The sequence below is a fragment of the Haliaeetus albicilla genome, chromosome 15 (assembly GCF_947461875.1).
Source record: "Haliaeetus albicilla chromosome 15, bHalAlb1.1, whole genome shotgun sequence".
In the NCBI taxonomy this organism is placed as follows: Eukaryota; Metazoa; Chordata; class Aves; order Accipitriformes; family Accipitridae; genus Haliaeetus; species Haliaeetus albicilla.
The window spans coordinates 34,818,801-34,846,385 of NC_091497.1; the positions used below are offsets into that span (position 1 = coordinate 34,818,801).

At 45.6% G+C, this 27,585-nt stretch overlaps 1 protein-coding gene across 1 annotated transcript; it reads right to left on the minus strand.

Moving 5' to 3' along the window:
* Positions 1–797: 797 nt before the first annotated feature.
* TMEM272 (transmembrane protein 272) lies at positions 798–27,585 on the minus strand. The gene is made up of 5 exons (XM_069802761.1): positions 27,253–27,585; positions 23,577–23,656; positions 16,090–16,149; positions 9,596–9,678; positions 798–5,413 (listed from the first exon to the last, which is right to left on the minus strand). The coding sequence occupies exons 2-5, from the start codon at positions 23,632–23,634 to the stop codon at positions 5,051–5,053; spliced, it is 564 nt and encodes a 187-aa protein (XP_069658862.1). The 5' UTR covers positions 23,635–23,656; positions 27,253–27,585; the 3' UTR covers positions 798–5,050.

Genomic DNA, 27,585 nt, shown 5'->3' on the forward strand with positions numbered 1-27,585 from the left:
CGTTCAGAAGAGTCAGTATGGCTTAGATTCAAATCTGTGGACGAAATCATTCTCTGATATAACTATTCATCTCAGTGAAATTGCAGCAGGGTTGATCATAATTAGCATGACTGGTAAATGTAAAGTACCTTAATTTTTAAACTCCGATCACATAGGCTCATGCACTTACACTGGTCAGTATCTTCGTTCCTGCATTTTTATTCAAATGAGACATTTGGTAGAAATTCACTGTTACAAACATGTATATGTGATTTCTCAGAACTTCATACAATTTTCTCAGAAACCTGTTCTTGCAATATAACGTTGTTCTTTTTAGCAGTTTTCTTGTACTTTGTTTTCTTGTACAGTGCAATATCAGATGGCACTTGTCAGCCTTTTTTATTTTCCCTCAAATATTATACTTTCTAAAAATGTTTTATTTTTCCTCTTATGGCTAGCACCTGTGGGGCTTTCATGTACTCCTGTAGTGAACAGGAACCTCAAGAAACGTAAGCCAAGAAGCAACAATTTCAAATTGCAGTCCTGATGTAACAATCCTTTCTATATTATATGTAGAACTTACATAGGTCTTTATTGTGATGCAGAGTCCCTGTCAAGTAGAATCTGGGGAAGATGAATTATCAGAGATAAGATTCAAAGTAACTTACAGAAACTGAGCTGGTTTAGAATGTTGTGCAATGTATAGAAGTTATCACTGGTTTAATCTTCGTAGCCCTTTGCCTGTAAAGTCAAAGCATTTAGGCTTGTTTACACCAACTGTTCACATTTGAGACATTCAGAACAGCTCTTGACATAACTTAGAATAGCTTCTGCTTCTTTATTTTTTTCTGCACAGTCACCTTGTAGTTTTAAAGTCTTATGTCTTGGGACCTCATAAAGCTCAGAGTGAGTGCTGTGTGAGAGATCTCTTCTCCAACAGCACAACGTTCCTGTTTCTACTCCTGAGGAGATGAGGTCTGTGATATATCTGATGCTCATCTTTCCTCTCTTCATTGGGTCAGCAGGTAGGAGCTGTCCGTGTTCAACATTTGGAATGAAGGAACAAAACATTTGCTTGTCTGGCTGCAGCTTTTGAAATAGCTATGGGAAGCTGCTCCCTAGAGCTTTGGAATATTATGCCCATTGCTAAAGAAGGTGGAGTAGTGGGAGGAGAAATATACTGTAGGCAATGAACTGTAATAAGTGTGATTTATTTCATGGCTGCTACCATTGCATTTATGATATGTATATGTCTAGAGTCTGTGTGTGTACGCAGAAATGTCTTTGTGTCTTTCTATTATTAGATTTCAGTAATACTCGCAACTAGCAGTGAGCAGGCTATCTAATCCATTGAAATCATGTATATTTTTTCCTTTAAAAGCTAGAAATAAACCTTTGTTTCTCAAGAAGGGGAGATGATTTAACTGCAAGTTACAGCTGGTTTCCTGCATTGTAGTCAACACATTTCTGAGTTCATAATAATTAGCTTAAGGGTGTATTTTGTTCAATTTCCATAAGGCATTTATGTTACTGTGGAAAAAAAGTGAACTTTTTCAATTTGTAACTTTAGTCTAGTGGCAAAATAGTAAACATTTTCATACCAAGGTGTAGATTGCATTTTCAGCTATTTGACTTTTGGGCTGTAATGACTTAATTCACTCACAGCTGTGGGGCACTGAAATGTGCCTGCTTCTCCAGGGACTGAGCATATGTCTGGGACACCATCAGTTTGTGGCAATTTAAAGAGTTGCTGCTCGCAAGTTAAGGTGCTGTGGACCATGCACGTGTTCCTAGCTTACCCCAACGTGAGATAAAGTCCCTTCAATTAAACTACTTTCATTTGGGTTTAAGCTGAGTGCTTTGTTTAGACATTGGAGCAACCCAAGAGAAACTGTGTTGCTGATGATGGATCAGGAGAAGAGCAGTAACTTATTAAGTCACTGTAACGCAGTTGTATTTAATCATATGTGCAAAACCAGGTGTGCCTACTCCGCACCTGCATGATTCCAGCCTGCTGAAGGAGGCAGTAGCAGTGAAAGTACAGAAGGCGTGCTCAGACCTCTCTGGATACAGAATTGATGGCTCAAACAATTTTGGAGGTATTGATTTTCACACTTGCATGTGCCATAGCTTATTGATGTACACAAATAAAGGTAAATACTATCAATTCAGAATTTTCCTCTCCCAGTCCTAACAAAGCTTTTTGTTTACTCTGTATAACTTCAAAGTATTTCATAAATGCCTTTTGCTTTGTTAATACCTCCTCTATCATTTTGCATTTGTGCCAGCCAGGTACTGAACATAGCGCTGTGATTTGGCAGCACTTTCCCAAGGTGTCAGTGAATGCATTGGGCCCTCATACCTAAAGAATTAAGCCTCCACGGTAGACTGGAGAGAATCAGTCAGTCTTAGCACCCTGTGAATGAGACATAGGCCTCAGATTTACTGTTGTGTAGCTGAAGTTTGATAAAACATTGCACATCTGCTGAGCTGCGGTAACTATGCTCACATAGGCACACAGAAAATGCAAGGCAACGTGACTTAGCTTACATCTCTTCTCCTCCAGGCTGAACTAAAATCCCCTCATATTTGCTCAGATAGGAGCACACACATCGTCACTTGCTGCAAGGTCACTGGATCTGCAGTGACGTGGGAATCAGTTCAGACTTAATCAGGAGTATGAGCCCTTAATTCTTTGTGATCAAGAATGATTCTAGCAGTATTTTGCAAGAACGGGGAAGTTTGTACTGGAGTCCTATGGGTGGAGTGTGTGTACCTACTTCCTTGTTAAATTTTTTTTGCATTATCAACAGAGTATAATTTTCTTTTTTATGCCTGTTCCAAGCTTTTGGGTAAAGTTCATGTGTAATGATAAACAGATGCTTTGTTGCATTTGAGTGATGGATGGAGTTATGCCTGCTGATAGGCAATTTCTTAAACACTTCGGCATCTTAGTGAATGAAAGATGCTCTCCACTGAACGTAAAATCACTCAGATCAGTTCAGAAGTGAACACTGAAATCCAGGAGCCCACGGGCTGAGCCAGTGAAGTATTTGGGGTGGGAAGGAGGAATTCTAGCATTCCACCATTGGCAGCAGTTTCAGAAATGTGTAGTACCTTTAAAGAGGCAGTGGAGAGCATGAGGTGGAGCAGCTCTTGGGAAAACACAGCCTGTGATTTCTCCCAGACATAATCTGAGGCCCATGAATAAAAGGAAAGATTTCCATTGGTTTTATCTCCCTACATACAACTGTGCATGGCCTAAGTCAGCCAGCAGCGTTAGTAATTCTCATTCCATGGATTTCTGAGCGGGGACAGCCTGACTGTGACTTCTCTTGAGTGGCTGCTGCAGAGCAGAGGGATGCTACACTGATGGTTCCCTCTTGTCAGATTATTTCACCCTTTATCCTACCTTCTTTCTAAGATTAGTTTTCTGGAAATAAATAATTCTTAAAGCCAGAGCCTGAAATTAAATCCTTATGGACCAAATGCACTCTTAGTTACCTATGTAATAGCCCCTGAGATTAAATGTTCATGGTTGAAGATGGGTGGTTCCCACAGATGTTACACTATGTTCAGCCTCAGTCCCAGGAAGGGTGGTTGAGCACAGCCTGTACAGCTGTGGCATATTGTTGAGGTTCTTTTACAGATCTCACCCTTCCACAGGCGTCATATAACTCTTTTAGGTTTCTCTAAAACATAGGTTTCAGCTGCATGGGTTTTAACAGGAAAAATACCCCAAACACACATCCTCTTCCTGTGCCTGGGGCCACCCTCATGCTTGTATAGAGGGGAGCCCCTCCATTTTGACCATATTAACAGAAGCTCATAAAAGCAGAAGCAGAAAGAGCACTTTTACACTGCATTCATCAACACATGAAAAAACAATCTACCAGGACCAGGCTTGTTCCATTACATGTCACAAAACAATTGTCTCTGTGCATGCTGGTGCTTTTAAAGCTGACGCTGCTGTTGACTTAAAAGCTGTTTGTGTTACATCTGTCTATTAAGTGTAGATTTCCATATGTACAGCACCAAGGTGAACAAATCAAACGTACACTCACACCACAACCAGGGAACTGCTGTAGTGAACACATCCACCTGAAATTCTCACATCCCTGCCCATGTCTTATTACTGTGTTTTATATTTAAAATACCAACATAACATGGGTTTTTCCATGAACTCGATCACAATGGTTTGACCAAGAATGACCATCTTTGTGTTGGTGTGGTACTGACAAATTACGGCTATACAAAAAGTGGAGAAGAGGAGTCTCCCCAGACTGGGGAATGCTGAGCCCTGGTTAAAGCGCTGATCTGGTACTCAGTAGCTCATTTCCTTGTTCTACCAAAGTCTTGCAAAGTGGCCTTGGCTCAGTTTGGATGTATTCGATATATATGGATGTATTCAGACTATCTGTTCTAGCACCAAAGTTAGATATAGACACTTTCTAATCCAAGTTCAGAAGAGACCTGTGGGACATATTCAGGCTGCCTTTTATACAAGCTTGTATCGTTATCATAGCTACTTACTGGCTGGTCTAACAGTGGCCTGAAGAGCTCTCTGGTGAGCATCTAAGTTACTGTCAAAGTCCATGGGCCATGCAAGGTGGTCTGAATACAGCCCTTTATCTCTTTGTCTCAGCTTCCTCATCTGTAATGCAGGGACAGTAACATACCTCAGCAAGGCTACGGAGATGTTAGGATCCCGGTGAAGAGGGCTACTTTTAGAGGCAAAGATGTACCATGCTGAAACAACATAAGGGAACCTGGTTTTAGAGGAGTTTGGTGTCTGCAAGAGCTTACTCCAGGTAGAATATCCAAGAGTCAGAAAAGGGATGTAGAAGTTAGCAAGAGTGCACCCTGGCATCTGTAGCAGCAATTTTACATTGACTATGCTGTATTCCAGCTTAGCTATTTCCAGATGGCACTGTATTTTACAATTTCCTCTTGCAGTTGACTGCTATCATACATATATATAGTACAACAAAGATGTACACAAGGGTGAATTATTGCCTGTTCTTTGTTGTATACTCTTTCCAAAACATCTGGGGCTTTATTTATGTGGCATTTAGTCTTCCTCAGAAGAGTACCTTTGCCTGGAAAAGCAATATATGCAGCAGCTACAAAAGATAAGGAGAAAGAGAACAGTATGGCTAATAACAAGGACACCAACAGCAAAAATGTACAGGGTTTTGTCACAGTAATCCTGAGGCTGATGGAAAGGTGGGATGAAATTTGGCAGGTACACAGAAAAAACCCAGTAGTTCCCGAGAATGAACCAGAGAAAGAGGAAAAGGCTGAGGGTTAGATGGATGTAGTACTTGTGAGCATTCTGCCTCCAGGGATATTCGTCGTCATCATCATCATCAATCACAACAGATTTGGAAAGCAGCTGCCTCATCCTGGTTGAGTCGTACAGCAGGAGAGTCACCTGGAGGCATTGGGGGAGAAAAAGGAATAAGTGAATTGGCTGCGGAAAATCTGAACACCTTCTGGCCACTGCCAATCTTTGGGCCAAATTAAAATTGGTTGTGGGAAAATCATGTAAAAGAAAGCTGAGGAGCCACAAATGAGGCAGATCCTGCTGGAAAATAATGCATTTTTTCCCTACAGTTTATTCACCAGTGAGATTTAGGCCAGACATTGGAAAAAACTTGCCAATGGTAAGGATGGAAAGGCACGAGAACAGATTGTGTAGGGAGATGGCAGCAGCTCCCACGCTGGAGACTTTTGAGAACAGATTAGAGTAACTGCTAAATGACTTAAGTAGAGTAGTTCCTGCCTTGTAGTGGGTGGATTTGTCTCTCCTAACTCTATTTTCCGTGGCTATATAGGTGAGTCAGCTTAAATAAAATTATGAAGGATCTAGACTTCGACCTAAACCCCAGATAAATTGCTTCAGATACTTGGAATGATTCTGTTAAGTTTTCTTCAATGAAGTGTCATTTTCTCAGATTGCTCCATTCCTGCCTTCAGTCAGAACCAGCAGAGAAATAGGTGGAATACCATGATACCATGAGGTTAGGAAGGTCTGGTCTACAGGGAAATGCAGTAGGACTCATCAGCAATGCTTAGAAGATTTCTAGTTTAGTCTTGGCCATGCAAGGTATGTAGGTAAGTTGACTGCAGTGCAGAGAAGCTTTCAAATTTCTGTCCTCTAAATGACTTTCTTAATTTGGGTAGATTTATGTGAGAGGTATATACTGGGCCCAACAAGGATTTGGGCCAAACATTGTGAAACCTGTGTTACCTGGCTACACCTGAAACACTTGGCCCAGTCCTCAAGGCACTAGCTGTTGTAATTGGAGCTCCTCTTTTTAGGTACTGAGGTTCCTGTGCAAGCCTCCCTGCAGCGAGCTGTGTCTTTGGGAAAGGGACTCTGAGACACCCACTGAGCAGGAACCTGCCTCGGCCAACCAGGGATGAAATTCAGAGGGAAAGGTAAAAGATGTGGATTTACAAGTGGCTATGTGGAGGGGTGTACTGTCCAAGCAGGGTTCTCAGCCATATTCTCTTTCCCAGATTTATATTCTGTGCCCATTTTTCTGCTTGAAATGAGAGAGAGGAGCACCCCTCATTTTATGGTCTCCCTTCTCCATTAGTCAGTGATTAATGGTGAGAACACTGGCTAAGGAAAACCCATCTGGGTATATGTTCTTCCTGGTTCAGATTTTAGTCCCTGTGGCCTGTTTTCTAGAGGCAAGGCTTAGCAGGAGGATCCAGGACATCCCGGGAAGAGGATTTTCTTGCTCTTCCCTGTAAGACTGTTCAATTATGTATAAATAATTAAATTTTTGTTCACAAACCCAGCTGTTTTTCTAGCCCAGATGTTGGTACCAGTTTGTGAGAAACGAAGATTAAAGTCCCAGCAGCAACATAGGCAAGGAAAATGGTGTTTCCACTGGATGTCTCACAGCCAGCTGAGCACTCAAACTGGTAGGCTTGTTCAAACCAGCAGAGCATCTTCTCAGGTGAACATTTATTTTAGGCAGGCAGGCTCATGACACAGAGGAGGGATAAACCTATGTGGCCAGTGGGTCTGAGGTTTCTGCATGGGGACCTGTGGCTTGACCTGAAGCTCTGTGCAGCTCATTAGCTTTGAGGTCAGCTCAACACACAGGCAGCTGCTTGCACTCAAGCTTCACTGAGCTCAGCAATGGGAATGGGGTTAAGTGGCAGATGAGCATTGGTTTTGAGGAAGTCAGAGAAACCTCCTAGGGGGATTTATGGATCTCAACTGCATCTAACCAGTTCATGGAAAGTGCATTTAAGTCTTATGTATAGTGCCTTGCCAAGCTGTGATTGAAGCAAATTCTGGCAGTTGCTCACATTGTTAATAACTGCTGAATATACATTTATGGAGCAGCATGACATGAATTCAGCAGGCCTCTCCAGATGCTGTAGAATGGTTCAGTTGCCTTGGTGAACACCTGTAGGTTACCATTGCCTTTAAAAGACTGGAGGTGGTAAAGAGACTGATGAGGAGCCTGCAGATCTGTAGAGATGTGGGCCAGAAGGACTTGCCATTAAATTATGTCCATCACAGGACAGCGTTCATGCAGACTTCATCCTATACCCATTCTCTGACCTTTTAACTTTCAGAGGTCAAGCAAAGGTACTGCTCAGTGAAGTCGGTGCAGTCTGATGAACATAACAGAGGGCAGATTTGAGATAGGTGGTATTTGGCTACAGATCAAGCACTATGAGATGGCACATAAGTTAGGCCAATCAAATTCTGGCCAAATATATTGCCAGACTGCAAAATAGGCAGTCCTGCTGTCAACTGAAGCCAAATTCAAGCCATTATTTGACATCAGCAGGAATATTAACTGACTCACTTACCATCTTATTTAGGGTGAGAAAACCTGACTTTAAACCAGAAATAGCTAAGAAACAGTCAACATTTTTGATGAAGGCTTCAATTCATTAGCATGAAAATTTCCTTTCAATTGTGCTCTAATCTTTTCTAAACTATTATTAAATGAGCCTTTGATTATACAGATAAGTCCACTGGTGTGATCGAATGACTAAGCATTTGCCAGTAGAACTCATAGAATAGCAAATTCCTTATAACAAGATTAAGCACTTCCTTTTTTTCTCCATTTACTTATTTACTGACCAAAGGTCCTTGGGGGAATGATTCATATCCCAGTGCTGTACTGCAGTTTGGTTACCACTGTGAAAGAGTGCAGGAGATGCAGAGACCTGCAGAGAAATATTATTTCCCCCTTCTTTCTCTCCTGGCAAAGAAAAGGGGCTAGAAACATGATCAAAGGGGAACGTAGCTAGGTCCTGTCTGTGGCGTCTGCTGGCTGCAATATGCAGTGCTGTCAAGACGGAGACTAGCAGGTTCCCTTTCAAGGGACAGGCTGCCTGTACTGGAACATTAGGCCACAATCTGTCAGGTCTAGCCCGTCTGCTCTGCTGGTGCCAGCCTCCTGGGAAGGTAGGCTGGGTGCTGGGTTGCTGCTGCCCCTGTTAGCTATGCAGGACAGCCAATGCTACCAGTGCAGACATTCTCTCCAGCAGCAGCACTTGCTATTTTTAGCCCTTCATGCCCCAGTGTTGCAATTCCAAAGCTTTTCCTTCACATCTGCCCCTTTTCCTTCCTTCGGCAGGAACATCATTGGGACAGCAAAAAAAACCAGTTTTGCCTAATCCTGCTGAGAAGCCTTAAAGTAGCTCTGCAGTCTGTTGTGACAAGTCTCTTCATGCCCACTGGCAGCCAGTTAACACTGTCTGCAAAGAGACTGTCAGAACGGGGTGATCCTTTACCCTAGAGTCAACGCCGAGTTATAGCTTTGTCGTGGCCAGGGTGTAACACGGATATAGGGGTGTCTCAACTTGTCAAGCTGCCAGGCTCTGGCTCAGTGAAGATGTAAGTGAGCACAGTCCCCTACAAGACAGGTAGTGTGGTTAGAAAATGCTGTGCCTAGATTAATAAGCCCTGCTGTGATGCAAGGATATATTTACTCTGGAAGGAAGCCATGCTGCTGTGTAGTCATTGCTTCTGGCCAAGTCAGAGTGGGAGTAAATTGAACTTGTGAAGGACTATGTACAAACACCTGTAGTTTTATAGTATTCCCAAAGCTAGGAGAGTAACTTCACTTTTTGTCCAGCCTGTGTGTCTGAAAACCAAGGAGAAAACTCTGGTAGGCTTGGAGGACTGCTTGTGGAAATAGGACCCCATTTACCACAGGCACCCATGTTATATAGTCATTTAAAGGCCAGGCTGGATGGGGCTTTGAGCAACCTGGTCTAGTGGAAGGTGTCCCTGCCCATGGCAGGGGGGTTGGAACCACATGATCTTTAAGGTCCCTTCCAACCCCAACCATTCTATGATTCTATGATTTCCCTCAGTAGGGATGGTAGCACAGATGCTGTGATGTAGGAGAAAGTCACAGCACAATGTGTAGGACAATGCTGAATGCTGAACTCATTAGCATCTCACTTGACTGACGGGTGCTTTAGGTGCTGGAACAAGCACAGTTCAGTCACGGTAGCTCTATTCAGTACTGCATGCACATAGCTGTCTGGAGCCATCATTATGTCTTAACTAGCAAGTCAAAGTCTAGTCACACAAAATATTTTTCACACACAGAAGGCACATTACCTTTAAGCTGCCAATCACGCCACCCACCAACAGATATAATGGAATTAGTGGCTGAACTGGGCAATCTTCCAAAAACTTCATTCCTGAACAGCAAAAATTAATGTTTGTTATCTCAAGTGATCAAATAGTGCAACAAGCTGTACAGTGAAAATTAAAGATGCTGTAAGTGAAGTGCAGCGCTTAGACCCAAGACTTTTATCCAGTGTCTATCGAAATGGGGGCTGAATTAAAGGGGGTTTGCATCTCCCACTACAGGAGTGAGGGCCATGAACAAACAAAAGGCAGGAGAAGGAAGAGAGAGAGTAAAGGTAACAACAGCATTACTGTTGTTCTGGCATTACTGATTGGAGCCACGTACACAGGTCATTAGCTTCAGCCACCGTGTCTTTGTTAAATGAATGATTGACTGAGCTGGACAGGAAATTTTCATCAGCAGTAGAAAATTCATTGAAAATCAAAACCGTTTGTGAAAAGAAGGAATTCTGATAAGATTCTCCCAAGCCTTTCCTGCTCATTAGCTCCTGTGAGTGTGGCATGTTCCGAGTTAGATGCCTCAAAGCTTGGGAGCCAGTGCCCGTGGGAGCGCCGGGAACCGTTTTAGCTTCCCAGGCAGCTGATAGGGAACCACAGAAGCTCAAGTTCCCAGGCTGTTTGGGTTGCTGGAGCTAAAAGCATTGGTTGTTATGGAGCCAGGGATCCTGGCAACCCTCAAATCTACTGCTAGAAAGAGAAAGCTGGGTAAGTTTTTGGGAAGGGAGTGTATGGCAGTATAAGGATGTTGCTGACAGTAGACACTGAAGCTTGTGATACAGGTCTGTGGCAGTGAGACTCATCTGTCCAAATATAGATGACTGCAATGCAGGCATCCATATCTGAACTAGTTTCCTAGACTCTCTTTATAGTCAATAGGGAGAAATAGACACTTGTAAAATTCAATTCATCTCATCCTAAGATAGGCATTTAAAATAGGTCAGATGAGTTGGGCCCTGAAAGTGCCTCTTTCTCTCCATGGCTATACAAGGAATCTAGACAGCCAGCTGCAGATTTCTAAAGTTAGCTGAGATGAATCCCCTGCCCAAGTCTCTAACCCAGTGGCATCTTTAGTCAATTTTAAACTGTTCATTACACTGTAATTTTATTGTTATTGATCCCATGTTTCAGGGCTTGTACTGATCGGTTGCAGAGGACAGAAAGTATTTTCTGTTTTCTTCTTGTTGTATAAGTTGTTTTCAAGGAGAAATTTTGACTTTTTTCTGAATAATTGGGGTTATCCAGATGCAGGATACTGAGCAATGTGCTGGTCTTAGTGCTAAACATCTCTCAGGTGGAACGTCTTGCCTCCATGTTCAGAACTACACTGAACAGGAGGGATCAGGAAAGAAGTACCAGTGGTTTGGTTTGGGATTTTTGCCGCCTTCTGTAGCTGTAATCCTCTTCATCTTGACAATTTGCCCACCAAATTTACTGCTACTGTTGGTTCAGAACACTGCTGATGTCTTGAACCTCTCCTGCGCTCTTTGCATAGCATAATACAGGTGTTCCTAATTGTGGTTGCTTGCTATAGATCTGATGTAAGTCATACGATACAGGGCAGTGTTTTGTGATCTGCTGCATGTAAGGGCTGGGGAGTCCAGTGGACTCTTCTACACTAAGGATTTATTGCCAGCTTTCTCATAATTGAAAAGGGCTGGACTTAGGTGGATTTGGACTCTCTCCCTTTTTGTCCCCTATTGCAAGGCTGTAATTTTTTGTCCATTTTGCCACTATGTAACACTGAGACCTGCTCAGACTCCCAAATTTACAGGAGTGGGCAGCAGGGAAATCATCACGAATTATATCATTTTCAGAAAGCAGCTGCCGGGGTTTCCAAAGTCCTTGGCCCTGTAATAGCCTGCCACAAAAGCAGCTGGCCAGGGATCTCGGGGAATATATTTCAGTTTAGGAACCTAGGCAGTTGCTATTTCCAGTGCGTTACTGAGATTTTTATTTGAGGCCAAAAAAATATAATCAAGAAAACATGCCAATTTTTTTTCATGGAGCTATGATTCTAATTCCCAGACAAATCTATTATGGAGTCCTGTCATATATGTAACATGACAGCAGTCAGTCTTGGGAAGGATTTGAATGACAGGCAGTGGTACTCTGTAGGTTTTGGGGGAGTATTGCAGGCAGATATGACAGCAAAAGAGGAGGTGAAAGGGGGTAATACAGTAGTAACTTAAAAAATACAGCACTATGGGTGAATTGGAACTATGGACCTACTCTTGACAGATGGGCACTGATATTTGTTACAGTGAAATCTAGGCACACACATCATGTGCCAATCAATTCACACACAGCATGTGCCTGATTTATTTGGGAACACCAAAACTAGTAGGAGAGCATCAGTGCTAGCTCTTCTTTCCCATGAGCACTAGATATGTTTTCCTTTGACTGTTAATGATGGGATATATGGACCATGAGAGATCAAAGCTGTGCTTCTAGTGCAATGCTCCCTGCAAGCCAGAGCTATCTGTGGTTTAGAGTGAAGAGCAATTGAACTTGCCCATGACACAGACCAGCACATGAGTCCAAATGAATAAACCAGCAACATTTGCAAGATCAGACACAGCAAGGATGTCCAACGGCTTGCACAGTGTCCAAAGCTAAAAAAGAGATGGGAGGCTTGGGGAAGCAGAGGTACTTGCACATGTTACCTCTCGGCTACCAGAGAGCAACACTGCAGTGGGATTCAGGACACAAGTGGAAAGACCACTTGTGAGTGATCAGGATATGAGCTTCTCTAAGGACACTGTTTTGGGCAGTGTTGTGGCATGGCCCACAACGGATCACTGCTAACCACGTGTCCTTGTGACTCACGATTATCCATGAGATGAGGGGTCAGGAATGAAATGAAATGAAATGAAATGGAATGAAAGCCAATACAGCACTGGCCTCATTTTAGCTGCTTTGCTCTTCTCAGGTAGCTGAAAATGGCTGAAGTGCATCCCATAGTAAAGGAGGGCTGCTGTACAGCAAGGCTAATCTGGTGTCTGGTGCCCGCTCCCCACCTTGTCTTCTAATAGGAGGCAGAGAACACAACATTTGAGGCCATTTTCAGTTGTTCCTGGTGGATGACTGCAGCTGCCATCCTTTAGCACAGACCTCCGTTGGGCCCTGGACTGTGGGCTTTACACTAGGATCTAGGTGCTGCACAGGATTTATCTCAAAGGAATTGCTTCTGGGCACCATTTTACCAGAAAACATATCAGCAAATCAGAGGAAACTCACAGAAATGGTGAGTGGCTGAAGGACTGAAACGCAAGATAAGGTTATGTTAACAACGACTGCTAAAGAACAAGACAGGCTCCCACATAAATGTACAGAGTATGAGAATAGGTTTCAGACAACTATCAGGAGCACTTGAGAGTTGAGGAATTATTTGGTGTAGATATGAGCATGAGGAGTATTACTGGGTTAAATCTGAACAGGGGAAAATTTAGACTGCCTATTGAGAAAACGATGTCATCAGCTTTCAAATGTGATTTAGCTACCCCTGGGGAACACTGTGTATAAAGGTAGTCTGGACAATGTACAAGGCTGTGTTATTGGGAGCAATCCTTCACTGTCCCAGAAACTAAAAAAAAAAATTCTCAAAAAAAGTCTATGAGGTCCTTCCATAGCTCGCTCAATTTTTGGAGTGGTTAGTGAAAAAAGGGGATCATCTCTACCAGTAAAAGTTAGAAAGCTGCTAAGCAGTTTGTGGCTTAAATGATGTCACAAGTCTGGAGCTTGGAATATTTGCTGAGTCCTTTTCATGTATCTTGACTTAGACTGTGATTTACAGTACTACCAAATTTTAAAAGTGTATAATGTTAGTATATAATTATTACCAGAGCTACCAGTTATTCTTCTATGAGTTTTAACAGATATTATTATAATTTATTTGTTAACATTTGAAAATATCTCACAGTTTTCCTCCGCAGAAAGCAAGAGCCAAAATGGCAGGATGCACACCAGCAAGTTATTTTCTGAGATCATGGTAACAGAATGGTACCAGAAAATCAGAGGCTTTTGCTTGGATAATAAATATCTGCATTTTCCTTGACATTTCATTTTCCTAAAAATACCTTTGCAGATATGTAGCTGCAGGAAACCAATATCCTCTGACAACACTATATTACAGTGACATTATCTCTTAATTTCAGTAAGTTGTGAAAAAAAAGAGCTCTGTATCTGATGCAGGAGATACCCAGAGCTCCAGGCTAATATCTTACCGTACACTTTCCACTTCTCACTGATCTTAAAGATACTATGAAATATTCCTAGGAAATTATATTTATAAGTGGTCAGATTCCAGCCCTAGATTAATTTCCAGAAGGCTGGCTGTCAATATGCATGCAAGCTGTACCACACTTTGAATTATACCTTCCCACCCCTGTTCCACAGCTCAGGCGTATTCAGCCTGGGGAAAAGCTAAAGCTAAAATCCTCTTAAGGGATAAATAGCAATTTTAAGTCATGGATAAACATAAGAGCCTAAGTGTTGAGATGTAACAGTTCAGTCCATTTCCCTACTTCCTAATTGCTCCTTAATCCCTCATTAGAACTCCCTAATTCCTAATTAGGACGTCCTAATCAGAATCCTACCACAGTCATCACTGGTACTCAGAAGGCCCCACATAAAGGAAGCAGCACCAACCTTTAGCTGAACACTTTTTTTGTGGGTTTGGCCGACTATACATGCCAACATGCTATGTGTCCCGACTCCCTTAGAAGACATGTCATCTCCATGCAGACACCTAAAAGAGGGTATGGGACTTTCACTGTCAGAAACACCCGTTTCTCTTAACTGCCTGCAAGGGCAACACATGGCACTTCTTAGCTTGGTTACAGATGCATACAGTCCCAATCTAGGTGGGATGCATCTTGCCCACAGCATCTGCATGTAGAGTTCATTTGCACCATCTTTCATGAGTAATGAGGCAGAAGGTGAACAACTTCTCAAGGACACCCATCTGGAATGATTGTAAGGCCTCTTGAGGACAGGACTTAAAATTCAAAGTGATCTGGGTACACTGGAAAAAAACATCCAAAATCTACGAGATGACAGCCGATAAAAGCTGAACACTGTGTATAGAAGAGAAAACTTCAATGTAAATAAAAAATGAGAAATGTCTGATACGGAGCAGCACTGCCAAAAACCATCTGGGCTTCCAATGCACCATAAAATAAATTGGAGCCAATGAGCTGGTGCACAGAGAGCATCTTTCATTTTGAGGTGTGTTTACAGGAATCCTGCATGTTAGACAGAGGAGCTAATTATTCTGCACTGCTCATTCCTGAGGTCTCAGCTGGAGTCCTGTGTTCTGTCTTTTTTTTTTTTTTAGGGGAAAAAAAATAGTTGCATTGGCCAGAGGCCAAAGGAGGGAGGCAAAAATGCAAAAAAAAAAGCTACAGAAACAGTGACCTGTGAGGTCGGAATGAAAGAAGTAGGTTTTTGAGATCTCTGGAAAAAAGAGAGAAGATGGAGTAGGGTTATAATAGCAGCCTTCAAAGAGTTCAAAGGTTCTCTTGAGTAGGACGATGACCAATCTGTCTTTGTGACCACGGTGGGTAGGACAGGCTGTAATCTCTTTAACTTGCCATAGAGAAGATTTAGGTTGGATATGGGGAAAAATATTTTTTCTGTGAGAGCAATAAAATGCTGAAATAGGCTCCTTGGGAAGCCATGGAATTTCCTTGAGCAAGGGCAAGTCAGACATCTGTCAGGGATGCTGTGAGCATGCAAGCCTGTCTGAAGGTGGAGGTGGGCTGGTGTCTCTACCAGTGTTTCTCAAGTGGGGGTCGCAACCCATGTGGAGGATGTGAAAGACCCAAAGGGAGCAATGAAGTGTTAGAAAATGCTCAGTTTAAAAAAAAGATTAAAAAATCTATGTTAATGGTAAGGAAAAGGTGATGCTTAGGAAAAGAAGAGCCTTATGCAGTTTAAAAATGTATAAAATTCTGCAGCTCAAAGGATTTTCCTTTCCTTTCTTAAATATTTGATCTTGAAATGCTACTCACAAATCCAGCCTTTGGGGGGTTATACAGAGACAGATCAGCCAAAAACCAGCTCTCACTTTCAAAAAGGTGGAGAAATAGCAGCCTAGACCATCTCTTCTTCCCTTCCAGCCCTACACTTCTAAGACTTTCACAGTGCAGTTAATACAGAGGGATCCCGATCAATGAAATCTTCTTGTGTCGGATTCTAAGCTTCCTCCCACAGACAGAGCCCTGTATTGAGGTAAGACACACTGGAGGGGTATTTAAGACAAATAAGGTCAGAATACAAGCAGTGCTTCCTCTCTGCCATGCAGTGTGGGCTGGGATTCTGCCTGAAGCTAAAGTACCAACCCAGAGGTTTAACAGTTGGAAACTTTAAGTTTTCCAACTCCTTTCTCCCACCAGATGTGTTAACCTGCCATACAGTGCTGGCAAGTTCCTGTCTGTAAATTGCTTTAGTAGTCAACTTACCTATAAAAGTCATGGACAGTGGTAAGGCAAGGAAAGCGAGGAGCCCAAATATAAAGCATGCTGTGAATGAGAAAAGAAAGACAGCGTTATTGGGGCTGGTTGAAGTTTAGAGACCAGCAATTCCATCCAATGCTTTACAGATGCTGTTTATCTATAAAGTTTTGTAGTGAAAAATGCAGTGCACTCAAAGGGGTGGGAATATGGTGTTTATGGTGCAGCATTTGAGGTGATGGGACCAGCAAGTGGTTTATCACTCTCCCAGAGCTCAAGCTTCCATTTTTCAACTCATATATTGTTAGTCCTTGTATCAGTGGAAGAGCAATGAGAGACACAAACTGCTTTTGTGGCTACTACTTCCAGCTGTCTTATTGCAAGGGCAAGGACTTAGCCACTGCTGCCTTAGCCTGCATCAGCTTCAGGGGCACTGCCAGGTGACTGTGCAGTAACAAGTAACTTTGCATCAGCTAATCCATGGCAACTGATGAGCCATATCTGTTTGCTAAGCAAATGGCAGCTTTAATGCCATTCCACTTAGTTTGCACTGATAGCTAAATAAACTGTCTTTATTGCAGATGTGATTAGTTTCTGGCTGGTCTAACTCCCTGACCCAGCTCGGCTCGTGAACACAAAGGCAGCAGCCCCGCTACAAGGAGTGGGACTTGTCATTGGGCTCGATCAACTTAAGCTACATGGAAGGATGCTCTTGGGGGTGCACACAGACTGTTCCTGCAGACGAGTGGATCCGAGGTGCTTAGTTACTCCCCAGGGAGCTGCTGGTGTATCTGAGCCCTGATATTTTCCTAGCACAGCCTGATGCTGCGGAGGATGAATGCTTACCTTTGCAGAAAGTGAGAAACAATAGTCAAGAACAGTGTGAGCAGCCTGTCTTAGAAGAGCTGTCACCTCTGTGCCTAATCATGAACACTTGGCAATATTAAAGTGAAACGCTGCCCTGCAAAATGAGAGTAAAACATAATGAGGACATTCTGTGGCGAGCATCCCTGTAGAGCCCTGCAAATGGCTCAATCTGCAAGTAGGTGCCTAAGGAGGCAAAAGGGTGGTAAGCGGAGGTGGGCAGAGATTGCAGAGGGGCTGAGAAGGGCATGGATAAGAAAAGGAGTAGGATGTCTCCTTGGAGGCTTACGAAAAAAAGCAGGCATTCAGGGTTGGTTTGGGACCAGCCTTTCCCCAGGCAAACTGTGTCATGCGGTTCCCCGTGCCAGAGAACTGCAACCTCTGCAAGGCGAACGGCATCCTCCTCGCCGCGCAGGAGCGGGGACACTGCCAGCACCCCGCGTACCGTGCCACTCCGGGAAACTCTGCAGCACTGCCCAAACGTCACCCTCAGGGTGCCCTAGAGAAAATGGGAAACATCGTTGCCTCCATTTTACGGAAGGAGAAACTGAGACAGAGGACATAGGAGCGGCATCAAAATTCAGAGCAGATCCACCAGGCTTTCTGACTCACAGACACTTTTCATGGGAACTCACCATCCCCCACGCACTGCTCATGTTTTCTCCGCAGAGAACGAGGATCTTACACTTCAGCGCTTGAGAGACATCCTTCTTTCTCAGAAGTAGCATGTTTGTTATCTCTATGAATTGGTAGAGACTGAAGATATTTTGAGCTGAAGAAAGCACTTCTGTTCCTTTGTGCCACCCCTCCTCCTCTCCCGGTCTGCCGGTCTCTCACACACACACATTTTTGCTCAGGATCTCCTATCTCTTGAATGCTGCACAGTACAGAAATTCTTCCTCTGCTTGAATAGTGTCCTACACTTGACTAAGCTCTTTCAAATGCTGACAGCCTCTCATTAGAACAACTCAGCCTAGAGCCTCCCTTTTCACCACATGTCACGTCTCATGCTAAGTCCTCTTGCTGTTACATTATCTAGACTATTATTTTCACATTTGGGTGTTATGTTATTGTAGCTGAGTTAGGCTTCCAACACACCCATGAACATCACCTGCAAATAGTACCCACAGCCTGGGCAACTCATTTATCTGGTATCCAAATGAGTGCAGTTCGGGTCTGCAGGAGTTGCAGCGACTGCCCGGCGTTGCCAGAAGTCCCGTCATCGCCGCTCAGCTCCCAGAGCAGCATCACCCCTCATAGCCAACTCCTGTTTCTGCCCTCGCTGCGTGGGCAAGTACTCAGGAGCCTGGCAGGAGAAGGCATCATGTCGTTCCTTAATCCTGCAGCACACGGTCTGTCTGACCCCCGGGGAGGGTCGCTGCGGTAAGCTCTGTAAAAGGCTCCGGGGGGGCCCCATGTATACGTGGGGCTGTGCATCTGGCACACAGGTGTCCGTGTTTGCTTGTGTCTAGCATCTACCCAATAGCTTGATTTTGGAGGGGAGAAATGGGAGGTAGGGACCACTCGGAGCTCAAGAGAAAAAGATAATGGTTCATTAATTCCCCTCCCAAAGCAGTCGCTGGGAATGTATTTACTCATTATCTCCCCATTCAGCTACAGCCTCTTAGGTCTTGAATTGGAGGGGCAGATGCATAGTCTGGGAAGGCTTCCAGATCCATGTTTAACAAAGTGAGACTCTCAACAATTGACTACACAACTGGCAGGGCTCCGCAGCCGCTCTCAATGCCGCTAGCAGCACTAAAGACTGTTTTCCCCAAAACGTGTGGGGTTTTCACAGAAATGCCGCTCAGTCGGGACACATGCACTCTCTGCCTGGATTTGTCTGGGTTGTGCTGCCCCGTTCTGGTCCAAAGACAAATTACTCAAGAAAATGGTATTTGCCGCAGGGTAGCACAGCTCTGCAGAGAGGACGCTGCGATCTGTGCAGTTTCACATGTGGGGCTTGTGATATTTTTAAGCCAGTGATATCACCTCACAGGCTGGTCAGAGAAGCCCCTGGACCCATTTCTAGCAAAAGTAGCAAAAAAGGGCTGTTAGTCTCCAAAACCACGAGAGGGTGAGGGAAGTGTTTCCAGGCATGGCTCAGAAGGACATCTCCTCCGTGAAGCTGGTGTCAGGGCAGCGGGCAGGAGAGCCCCATGCTCTGTACTGCCAGGGCGGCATGTGGTGGGGCACTGGTAAAGTCCTGCTTTGGGAGGCATTAGTGAGCGAGTCCTGACATGCCGGGAAATGGGTGAAGAGAAGAGCTCGTGTCTGGGATCACAACAGAGGAAGAGAGCAAGAGGCTGTATATCTGGCATATTCCTTGATATCTGTGGGCACAAAAGTCAGATCAGCGGGTGCAGATTTTGTGTGTCCAGCCCAGCAGGATGGCCCGTTGATATAAATCTGTTATTTAGCTGAGTTACTCCTGCCAGGGTCTCCCCACAGAAGTAAGCAAACTCGAAATCACCGTTAACATTATGGCTGTACGTCATGGTCTCTCTTCTGACGCCTGAGCCATTACATCCTCCATAGCCATGCCCCTGCACTGCAGCTCTCCTCCCCTCCCTCTGCTGCTCCCTTATTCCCGTCCCCAGTTATCTGCCTGGCCTCAGGGCACACAGCAGCTGAGTTGTCCTCTGGCGTGTGGGACGGATCTGGAGGCAGTATTGGACATGACACCAATTCACCTGTGGGCTCGTCAGACTTGATTTTGCTGCCATGATTTTTCCAAGCACTTGGAAGTTTCAGATGAGCTCAGGCTGTCCCTGTTTACTTTGAAGATAGAAAAAAGTTTCTTTCTTTTCAGGTAAGACGAGTCCTCTCGGGATTTTCAGAAGTGATTTATGAGTATAAATTTCAACCTACCCACTCTTCTTAGGTAGTACGCTAATACAGCTGTAGTGCAACCTACTCAGTAGAGTGTGTGACAAGCTCTCTGATAATAAATACAGGAATAAATGAAGTGTTGTGTACATTAACATCACTCCCAAATGCTGTTTGTTCTACAGCCTGTCAGGCTCCTGATAAAAAAGGATTTTTTTTTTTTTTTCAAATGAGATGCTACCAGCTTCCAAACAAATTCAGCAGTTACCCCAGGATTTATCTGCGTGAGCAAGCTGAGGAGCAAAACTCCGGGTGTAAACTCACGGTACTCCCTTCGGATGCCCCATGGGAACGCTGCTCTGAAGGGGGCTGACTCCCAGCAGTCTGGATGGGAGCAAATTCGGGTCAGCTGCCCTGGCCCGAGGACTGATCGTGCCCTGAGGCAGATGCAGGTGATAGCGCAGTAGTTTAGCAAGCAGTGTCACGGTGGGCTGTACAGCAGCACGGACGCTGGTGGTGTAACAGGCTGGAGTGCGGATGGGGAGTGGATATTTTCATCCATGTTTTATTTCTTCACAGTATCTGCAGGCATCCCCTGCAGTATTGATAGGGACTTGGAGAAAAGAAAGGATGCGGTGTGTGTGGGGAGAAAAGAAAGGATGCGGTGTGTGTGGATGCTGCAGTGGCAAAGCAAGTCTCAGTGGATCTCTGTGGGGAAGCAGCTCCCAAAAGGTCGTGCATTTTACAGACCAGGGATGAGTCTGCCCATGGGTTTGGTAGCTGTGGATACCGCATGTCTTTCTGGGCTTTTGAGTGACAGGAAAGTGTCACTACATCAGATGGGATATGCAGAAAAGGCTTGAATGAACTAACTTTGAAGGAAAAGAATTAAATCTATTCAGCTTGGCTAGCCAATGGCCAAGTGAGAGAAAATAACAGCAAGGTTTGAGCACTCAAAAAAGAACCTCTGAAGGATCCATAGAGCTACGAAGGTAGAGACTTGAGATAAACTTGAGCAGAAATGAAGATTGCTCTGTCCATTAGGCTAAGTGCCACAGCAAGGAGATGGAATAGCCTCTGGGGATGAATGGCAGGAATCCCACCCCTAGGGTGATTTAATCCCTGGACCAAACTAGATAGTCAGCAGCTGGAGGATTCGGTGTAAGGAGCAGCTGTTCCCACGGAGGTCTCCAGCCCCAGTGCAAAGCGTCCATAGGAGGCAGGGGAAATGTGATAAAACTGACGTGCAGACCAAATCCAAGCTCAGGGCCACCAGCTGTTTGCTGCACGCCATCACTGTTTGCTTAGACAAGGTTGTGTTACTGTGAAATAGTACCTTAGTACCCAGATAAGCTATGCCAGCATCACACCACCTAAAATTTAAGTTCCGGGTTCCAGCACTGGCAGCAGCAATGCTGCTGTCATCAGACATGGTGTGGAATAAGGAGGTGCCAGTAATCTGGGAACCTTCAGATTGGGGAGGATGTAGATACAGATGTACGTGCTTTCAGGGTTAGGCAATATTGCAGAGTGGCTTGTCTGAATTTTATGCCATGCCTCTAGCTACTGAACTACAATTATGCCATGGTCTAGGTTCTGGATTTGGCCCCTTGTGATTAATTTCCAGATGTACTTTTAAAACAAGATTTAGGCATTACATAAAGAGCCACCAGTTTGCTTTGCAATAGACCCAGAGTAGTGGATTAGCCTTCTTGGGTTTTTTTCTGTCAGTTAGTTAAAGACTGCCCTAATGTTCTGAACTTAAATTGCTGTACCAAGAATGAAAAGAATTTAAATGATGCTGCACAGGTAGGTTGACTTTTTGGAGTCATTTCAATATCAGGAGACCATAGGTACAAATGTGGGGCTGTGCTGAAATGATCTTTGAAAAATATACACAGGATGATGAGAAAAAGTGAAATTAAGTGTCACTGCACTTCAGGAGGGTTTGCATTTTAATGAACAGAAAATCAATTTTGGATGCACTAGCTGATCCATAGCAAAAGCTGAGTTGATTTTGAACTCAAATGTAATGAAAACCTAAAGATAATGAGTTTCCTGGAACGGTATTTCTGAGTTGACTTACACATGGGTAACTTTGTGGGTACCCCATAGGGTGCTCCTGGTGTAAGAGAGCATAGATGAGATCAGAACTACCCCCTTTCTTTCAAAAAAATTTCGGAAAGATCATTTATTTTCTCTGTCGTCATTAAAGTCCCAGAGGCAATTTAATACCAACAGGGAACAGTGACATTTTGCTTGTAACCGGTAGGAACAAAAATCAGAGAAAATACCACTTTTGCCTTTTTTTGTTGTGATACTCACCCACGGGCCCAAATCCCCCCTGTGGGGTGGAGGGAACCCACGCCAGCCCGGTCCTGCTCCCCGGGGCTCGTCGGGGTGTAATGAGGGCACCTCGTCGGGGTGTAATGAATGCGTGCTCCGCGCCCCGTTCATCACTCCCCAGCCCTCCTTTCCCCGGGGCGACGATGAGCCCAAACAAGGGGGCCAGAAAATGTCCTCTCTTCCCCGCCTGTGCCAGGTTCCTGTGGGTGGGCCTGGTCTGAACCCAGGGCAGGGCTGTCTGTCCCCCTGGCTTGGTTTTCTCTGAAGGGTTGCAAGGCAGCAAGCAGTTAAGGGGCTTAATCATTAATAAAAGTTCGTTCTGAACTTTGAGAGCTTTTCAAGTGAAGCCAAAAGCAGGAATATAAAAGACCCCAAGGTAACAGCCCTAGACTGGCAAATGCAGCAATTAGTGTGTGTGAAGTATCAATTACGGTGAGTGGTCAAGGGGTTTTCTTCTCATATTTGAGTGGAATTAGAAATTGCTACTGCCTAGAAGTGAAAGCAAAAGGCACTTGCAGCTCGGAGTGAAAAGGAGATGCGGTCAGCGGGAGGAAGCTGCTTGGATTTTAACCTCCTGCCAGCCATGCTGCTTCCCTGGTCTTTTACAAAAACCCACCCCTGAAGCCTATTTCCCCCGTACCTCTCCACACAGCTTGTATGGCCCCCAGCCCCGGTCAGCTTTCTGCCACCTTGCTCCTCGGAGAGCAGCAGGTGTAACCTCCTTACACCCCTCCGCGTCCTCCACCCTGGCTGGGACGAACCGGTTGTTTTAAAGCCCGAGTGAGGCCAGGCTGTCCCGCGAAAGACCTCCGTTCGGATCACTGATGCTTCCTACCCACAACACGTGGCCGATTACGAGGGCTACCCGCACCCTCGTGCCAGGGGCCGGGCAAGCGGACGGAAGAAGACCCTGCTCCAAATGTCTCTGGGTGAAAAGGGGGCTATTCCTGACCATGTTCTGTCCCTGGCCTCGTGTCCCCGCGTCAGCACGCAGGCTGGCAGCAGTTTTGCTTTGCAGGAATTGCTCCTGGGGGGGCTCAGTCCCAGGCTGGCCGAGCTGCTCTTTACCAGGTGGTTTTTCCCTGCAGGTATTTCTGCTGGACTACATGTAAGGTAAAACCTGAACCAGGAGACAAACACACTATATTGCTTAGGTTGTCTGCTGCAGCCCATATTTAGGTACTTAGCGGTGTTTGTATTTGTTTGAAATTTTACACTGGTCTGCTCTAATCCCAATACTGAGGCAGGCAGGTTCTGTCAGGGTAGAGTTACTATTGTGTGCTCCATCAGCGCCCAAAATTGCCTAGGAAAGGAAATACCTCAGAAAGGAGGGAAGAAAAGGAAACTTCAGTGGAAGAATCAGGTAGGACTTGGTATCGTCTTAATTCCCTTATGTACTTGGCTTAGCGACAGGGCTGCTTAAATACAGAAGGTGATTACCACCAGAACTGCCTTACCATTGCTGGCAATTTTAGATATGCACCGGTGGCAGGCTTTCTCCAGGCCGGCAGTCATTGTGAAGAAGCTTTTGGGGTGTCTGTAGAGATACAGAAATGAATATGGTTATGGAAAGTGAACTTACTAAATACCTTGACTCAGAGTCACTCACACACTTTGTCAGGCTTTCCCTGCCCTCAAAGAACTCAAAGCATCCAGAAATCCAGCCAGCAGCGTGGCATACACAGAGTCAGGTAAGCTTTGGGCTTTGGGCTTGCCCGCTGGTGATGCTAGAGCTTTGGGGTCACAGGAAGGCTGGGGGAGAAGTATGAATGCTGTCTTCCTGAAAACTATGAAAGGTTCTATCTTGACTTTGATTGGAGCTGGGGCAGGATGAAGTGTATTTAACTGTTACGAGAAAACGCAGTGAAATGGGTAAGGTTCACTACACAAACCTCTGCAAAAATTATTTAGTGAGCGAAAATGAATTAAAGGGGAGGAGAGAGGATAAAAATAGTTGTAAGATCGAGGAAGATTCTGAAGAGGAAAGTAGAATAAAAACTGCAAACCACAGGGAGCCCAGAACAAGATGCCTTTGATAAAATAGTAGCTGGATTAGAAAGTAGCTCTTTGTAAAGAAGAATTTTTACAAGGTGGGGTGAGGGATGAGCAAACAGCTAGGCATCCAAGGCCTGGGTGTCAGACAGCACCAGACAGTTCAGTAGCATCCAGCATCAATGGAAGTGTGGAAAGCTCACAGACACACACACCGTCCAAGCCTCAGGCCAGGGTCACCACAGGTCTACCACCGACACAGCTGGGCGACAGCTGAAGGTGTGTGCGGAGAAGGCTGCGACAGGGCGAGCTGCCTTTCTGCACACCCCTCAAATTAACCTCTTTAAATTTCCTGATGACTGACGGGCAATATTTTAAGCTTAGCCTCATTCTGTTCTAAGCTGACATGAAACCCACCCCAGTGGGATTTCTCATCATGCAATGCTGAGCCCAGCCTGCCCCAGAGCCTACTAGGGACCACAGGGCCCCAGGCACATCTTGAAAATAAAGACAGACTTGTACCACCCAGCCGACATGTGGCCGTATCCCCTCCATAGCCTGTCCAAGCCCTACCAGATGTGGCTGAGCACATCTGGCTGTCTCCTGGGAGCCTGCTTTCTCCTGCAAGCCCAGAGACCCATCAGCTGCAGCAGCACAGGACCCTCTGCTGCCATTAGGAATGGGATGGGGTTTGCTCCTTGCACGTTGGCGTTGCAGTTTCTATTTCCTGGCAGTGATGGCAGGAATAGAGGCAGGATTGGCTTTATCTGTTGGTGAGCAGCCAAGCAAGTAGCAGGGACTGAGGCTTTTGCAGACATCTCTCTGTGTCAGTAACCCATGCTGAGACACTTGCATGTAGCAGCCATCCACCAACATACATATCTCTAGGTTTCTAGTGTGCATCATCACATCAGGTGTCTCATGAATTTTAGCTCTCCTTCTCCAGCCCTCATCTTCATACTATGCCACAAGCCTCATTTGATGGGTGGTACTGCTGTAATAAGCCTTGCAAATCCCAGTGGATATCTCCATCAGTACTGAACGATGGACTGGAATGGATTCCATAGGAGTGCCTGACCTCTGGGGAGTGCATGCTCCTTCTCCCGGCCACCAAACATTCTTCAGAAGAGCAAATACTCTGCAGCCTTTGGGCTGCAACTATTGACAAATATTTTAGGGAAGGAAATGAGCACTGTTGCATGCTCAGGGAAAACAGGAAGGAGGAAGGGAAACTGGCAGTTTCCACAACCAAATGACGCATTCATTTTAAACTTGAAAACTTTTGGTGCAGATTTGTTCCTAGAAAGTGCACAAACAGGCATTCGTTTTGAGTATGGTGTTGGCTGCTGACATATATGTTCTAAATTATGCAGAGATCAGTAATATTAGTCTTTATATAAATGTTCACAACTAGAATTACTTTTACAGCAGTAATTCTTACAGAAACCATGTTAACAAAACTAATGCCATGTTAAAAATTGGTTGAATACCAAATTCTCTTGAGCGGAATTGCGTGTGGCTGGAAAAGCTGTATTTCCATAAGCAGAGGGTAAAAACATATGTTTTGTCTAAATTTACTGTTATTTTACACTAACGGAAAAAAGACAAACTGAAGGAGGACTCAGTATCTGGGAGCATGTCACCATCTAGTGATGGAGCCCAGAAATGACTGTGAATCAGAGCTCTGTGTGTGCAGTTTTAACAGGTGAGATGAAGAAAGCAAATTCATGATGGCTGCATACAAAACGTGTTCACACAAGGACACAACACACATCACCACCAGGTGATGGTTTCAATCCTTCCTCAGATATTGGCTTTGACTCCTACAGGACTGGCAAATCCCTCAGAGAAGTCATTATGTTTGCTGGCTAAATAGGTGTTGCCCCTTTCCCCCAGCCCTTTGGTGATTCTGCAGAAGCTGCTGTGGGTGTTAAAGATCAATAATTTCCTGTGTGCCAATACGTGAGGGTGCTAAAGTGCAATTCAGCAGCCAGGCAGCTGGGGAACAGTTTTGTTCCCCAGCTGAAACAGGGAAACGATCGCTGAAACTCGTAGGAAACGGCAAGCGGTGGCATGCAAAGGCAGGGCAGATGTCCTGCCGCACAGTGCCCGCTCCCGGTTTGCTGGTGAGTTGGGAAAGTCACAGGCGAAATGGAAAACTCAGCCACCACTAGAAAAAAAAGTTAAAGACGAAAGCCAACTTCTGGACCTCCTCCCATTAGTCCTCCCCTGGGGTCATTTCCCCAAGGTGAAGGGACCTGCTCTTGGGTTACAAGGGCCAGCGAGGTGGGGGATGAGTTTCTGAGCCCCTCGCAGGAGGCTGGGGCTTCTCCACGCAGCCACTTTTCGGGGTGGCGGGTTGCAACCCAGCCCCAGCAGAGCCCCAGCATCCCCGTGCCTCCCCCAGCCTGTCCGGCAGGTCCCCGTCCCGTGCCCCCTCGGCCAGCGGCCGGTGGCCAGGTTTGCCCCAGCGTGCTGGCTGCTGCCCGCCTGGCACTCGTGCCGTGTCCCGCACGGCTGACTTCTGCTGTAACTCAGTTCCCTGTCCCTGGCAAGCAGCAGTGATAAATCTCTGCAGCACAGACCCTCCATCCCAGTTCCTTTGCTGTATTTCAGCCAGTTTTAGCTTTGAACTATTTTTCTGGTTGTTATTCTCGCCCTAAATGTTTAAGTAACACGAGTCAAAAGAGGAGCACCGACTGGCTGGCGCATCCCTGACCCACGGCGAAGCCGAAAGGCAGCTTCACGCTGGTCCCACCACCCGTCGGCCCAAACAAGAGCCACCTCCACGCTTGTCCCACGGCGTTCAGACCGAGCTCTGCCCTCTCCCAGCTTCAGGTGCCCCACTCTGCACTGGGGAACACAACAGGCAGAGTCGCTGGGGCTTCCTAAGACCCTGGTTCCCACTCAGCGACTGCTGGGGGGTTCTGCTGGGACACGGTGGGTGCACGTGGGCCAGCAAGCCCCTCCGGAGCAAGGTGTCTTCTGTAAAGACTGCTAGAGGGAATGGTTTCTTTTTATCTTTCTAAAATAGTCAGAGCAAAGTCCTCTTCCAGAGCCGATTTCTTCCTAACGAACCACAAAGCCCCACACTGGCTTTTATCCCGGCACATCGCCCGCTTCCCAGCAAATCCCTCTTACCTGAGAGTGCGGTGGGTGCCGAATCCGTTCACCTGCGCCCGTGGGAGACTGGGCAGAGGAACCGCAAAATCCAGCCTTCAGCGACAGCCGGCTGGGAGAGTCGTCCCGGGTGGGACCCCGGAGCCGCGCTCAGCTCCCGGGGACCCTGCCCGTGAGCAGTGGGGTGCAGCGGGGGCTCGCTGGCTTCTATTCCTCCCAGCCGGCCGCTCGCCCACCTCTCGGCAGCAGCACCATGGGAGCTGTGGGATGCGGGAGCGCTCGCCGGCGGAGCCCATCCTCACTAGTTTCCCCACTCCCACGGTTGGCTGGAACCACAGCCCACCCTGCGCCGTT